This window comes from Corythoichthys intestinalis, chromosome 6, assembly GCF_030265065.1.
Source record: "Corythoichthys intestinalis isolate RoL2023-P3 chromosome 6, ASM3026506v1, whole genome shotgun sequence".
Lineage (NCBI taxonomy): Eukaryota > Metazoa > Chordata > Actinopteri > Syngnathiformes > Syngnathidae > Corythoichthys > Corythoichthys intestinalis.
In genome coordinates this window covers 51553073-51556708 of record NC_080400.1, presented here as the reverse complement: position 1 = coordinate 51556708, position 3636 = coordinate 51553073, and the positions used below count along the sequence as shown (strand labels likewise).

Here is a 3636-nt window from a genome sequence, read left to right as displayed (position 1 = left end):
TGCTGTCTTCAATTGTATAGTTTTTATTTAAAGAGTAAACATGACTGATTGAAAACATTTAAACTTGGATCGAGATAAAATACATTTAATTGATGTCAGTGTTATTCTGTTTTCCATTGTTTTTTACATTTATAATGAAAACATGATTGCTGATGTGAAGTCTATGCTTTAGTGATAGAAAAAAAAAATCCTAAAATGTGTTTGATTAATTCCAGTATGTTTTTGTCTTTTACTTGCAGGTGTATACATGGCGATGATGTGGGACTTCCTTTGGCCTTCTGTCCTCCTGGGAGTGTTTTTCAACATTTGTCCAGCATGCCCTCTGGAAATCCAGAAGGAAATGAACCACTACTACGTCGCCAGGGGGTCAAGTGTCCAGCTACCCTGTGCGTACACTCACACCGTGGACTCTCAGCAGTACACGGAGGTCTTGTGGAGTATCGAGTCTGCAGACAGAGAGGAGCAACCCATCATTTGGTTTACTGGCGGCCGCTTGTATTCCGATTTGTACAAACCAATGGAGGGGAGGGTCCACTTCACGTCAGCTGATCCCCAAAACGGAGACGCGTCTATCATCATCAAAGATGTACGTCCGTCAGACACGGAGATGTACCGCTGTCTGGTGAAGAAGTTACCAGAACTGGACAAGAAGATCTTAGACCTGACAGTCATAGAGGCACCCAGTCAGCCTCTCTGCAGTGTGGACGAAGAAGACAACAGTATGACGCTGAAATGCAGCTCTCTGCAAGGCACCCCACCTTTGCATTACATCTGGTCCAAGACCAGCGGAAATAAGGTCTTGCCTCCTCAGGCCACTGTGGACCCCACAGGAGCCACCTTGCATTTCAACATCACCGAGCGGGAGTGTGGAAGCTATCGCTGCACGGTGGAAAGTATGGTGGGCACCAAACACTGTGACCTTCACCTGGACTGTTCACTGCCCCAGGACAACAGTGTGAGCAGTCCACGATTGCTGACAACCACTGCAGTCGCTGCAATCGTTGTCACTATCACCACACTCTTCATTGTCATAGTTGTCCTTGCCGTATTCCTCTACCGCAAACGAAAAGAGCAACCCCAGGACATTGAAATGGAAAAATAATTCAATGTTGTTCATTTGTTAATGTTTGATAAAAAATTGTTGACATTGTTATGTTAAGTCTTTTACCACAAAGGCATTTTGATTTTTCAGCATTATCTCACTTTAATCTCACTTTTGAATCTAATAAACAGGTTCTATGTTATTTCTAGTATGTCGGTTGTCTTATTTTTTTAAATACATATCTAAATGTTGAAATTGACAGAAAACTGAAAGGTTACACTTAGGGTAAAAAAAAAAAAAAAAAAAAAAAGCACATTTTGTAAAGTAAAAAAAACAACTTTATTTCAACACCTAATGGAAAACTGATCTGGACTGATCTTGAGTTAAAGTAAAATAAATACGTAAAAAAAGTAAATAAAATAAAACTCTGTAGCAGCAGAAATTAAAGTGGAGTTCACCTTCAAATAAAGAATATTTACAAACAAACGCTGTAGTAAAGCATAAAGGCAGGTGATACCACACTGCTTCAAACTTATATTCCTCGTAATATTTGAAAAATTAGTTAAATTAACAAAATTAAATCTTGACTTTAATAATATATGCGCCACACTGCCCCAAGGAGGCCAGACTCCCACACAGCAGCAAATCAGTAGTTATTTTTTAAATTGTTTTATATTTCTATTATTAAACATTAGTTTCACAAATAATTTATTAAAAACCTGAGGCTACACTCACTCACTTGACACTCTTGAGCAAAAAATTGGGTCTACCGCAAAAACAGAAAAAACATACCCATTTTCCTGGTGTATTCATCATCTTTTATTGAGGGACTTTTTTTTTTATCTTCAAATTGTTCAAATTTAGCTGATTAAAAGGTGTATCTGTCATTTGTTGGATTATACATGAATTGTTTTTTGACCAAACATGAGTAAAAAAAAGAAAAAAGTTTGCTACTGACATTGTATTTTTAAACTGGATATAAAAAGTCCTCCATGTCTGATCAAATGTATTTGTTAAATAAAAAGTGAAACTAATTATTTAAAAGTGTTCACGATTAATATGTCCTATAACCTGCAAAATCAATTAAGAAAAAAAGAGGGGAAGTTAAAAAAATAATTAAAAACAAAAAAGTAGTAATATTGTGGTTTCCCAAGTGTGCACATCCTATAACTGTCCAGTGAATGTGGCCAAAAACCGATGAGATTTTAACTCGTAGAATGGAAAGACAGAACTGCAATCATATAGGCTTCCTCTAAATAATTCCAGATAAAATTCCGTTATCCTCAAAGAATTTTCCATTGGAATTTTTTTTTACCTCCGTAGAAACTTGAAGATTGTGTGCTAGTACTGCCATTCAGTGTAAACTCTTCATAATTTCCTCCACATTATCTTAGACAAGTGCTTCTCAATTGTTTACTGTTACGCCCTCCTCCAGGATGACTAAAATGCTTCGCGCCCCCCCAACTCTCTGCTACCACTGCAAATAGTATCATTTGTTCATGAAATTATTATTACTTTAAGTGCACCTCTGCATAACGTTGTGTCCTTTTTAATTTTAAAGAGTGAAAGGTAATATCGATCAGCTTAAATAAGCGTATTATTAAATAATAATAATAATGTAATTAAAATATACAAATTATAACTTTATTAACATTGTTTTGTTTGTAACAGAAAAGTGCGTTAATTTGCCTGAATTAAAAAAAAAAACATCTGAACTGTAAAAATACACTCAATGTACATTTTTGACCATTTGATACTGAAAAATAAAATGTAATAAAATCAATAAATAAAAATAAATTCAAATTGATTAGCAACATTAACTCATGATGATAATATGCCAAACAATTTGACCGAACAAACAAAAATTAATAGAACAAAAAAGACAGTGTCATTGGACAGAGGGACAGTTTTTATTTTTGCTGCAGGCGGTGTAAGCTTCTTTGCTATGCATAAATGGTGTTATGGTGTTATACTTATATAGCGCTTTTCTACCTTTCAAGGCGCTCAAAGCGCTTTACACTATCTCGCCATCTACCTACTGGTGACGCAGCACCAGGAGCAACGTGGGGTTCAGTATCTTGCTCAAGGACACTTGGACGACTCTACCACTGAGCCACGCCACCCCACACAACAACAACATAACAACAATGTGCGTTAGTTGATGCTGGATTTGAACCCACTTTTAATCAACATTGTTGTGATTGAGGGCGGTGAATATAAATATGACCTGACTGGCAATGTTTGTAATGAATGCAGCATCCTTTAATGAAAGTGCTATTGTTGTCTATTCATGGGTGCTCTCTATGGGCTATAGACCCTACCCACCGACGTCACAAAACCACGTGCTCGCTGTATGGTTCCGCCCACTTGTCCGTCATTTTGTCTCTGTATTAGCATTGGTTTCAATTGATCGAGGAATTTAAAATGACCCGGTGCTTTCTGATGCCGTAAACTCACTGGATGTGTTGCATAAAAGGCGTTATGTGGAAAAGCTTCGTTCTATACAGTCGCCAGATCCATATTTGATGCCCAAATCGATGTTTTTCGACCCACTGTCTTCGTCCTGTCTGCCTGACATCTGCTACGCTGATATT

General features: G+C 37.1%; 1 protein-coding gene across 1 annotated transcript; it reads left to right on the top strand.

Annotated features, from left to right (window-relative positions):
- Positions 1-247: 247 nt before the first annotated feature.
- LOC130917095 (coxsackievirus and adenovirus receptor homolog) lies at positions 248-1102 on the top strand. Its single transcript, XM_057838183.1, has one exon. It carries the CDS (start codon positions 248-250, stop codon positions 1100-1102), a length of 855 nt encoding a protein of 284 aa, XP_057694166.1.
- Positions 1103-3636: the final 2534 nt, after the last annotated feature.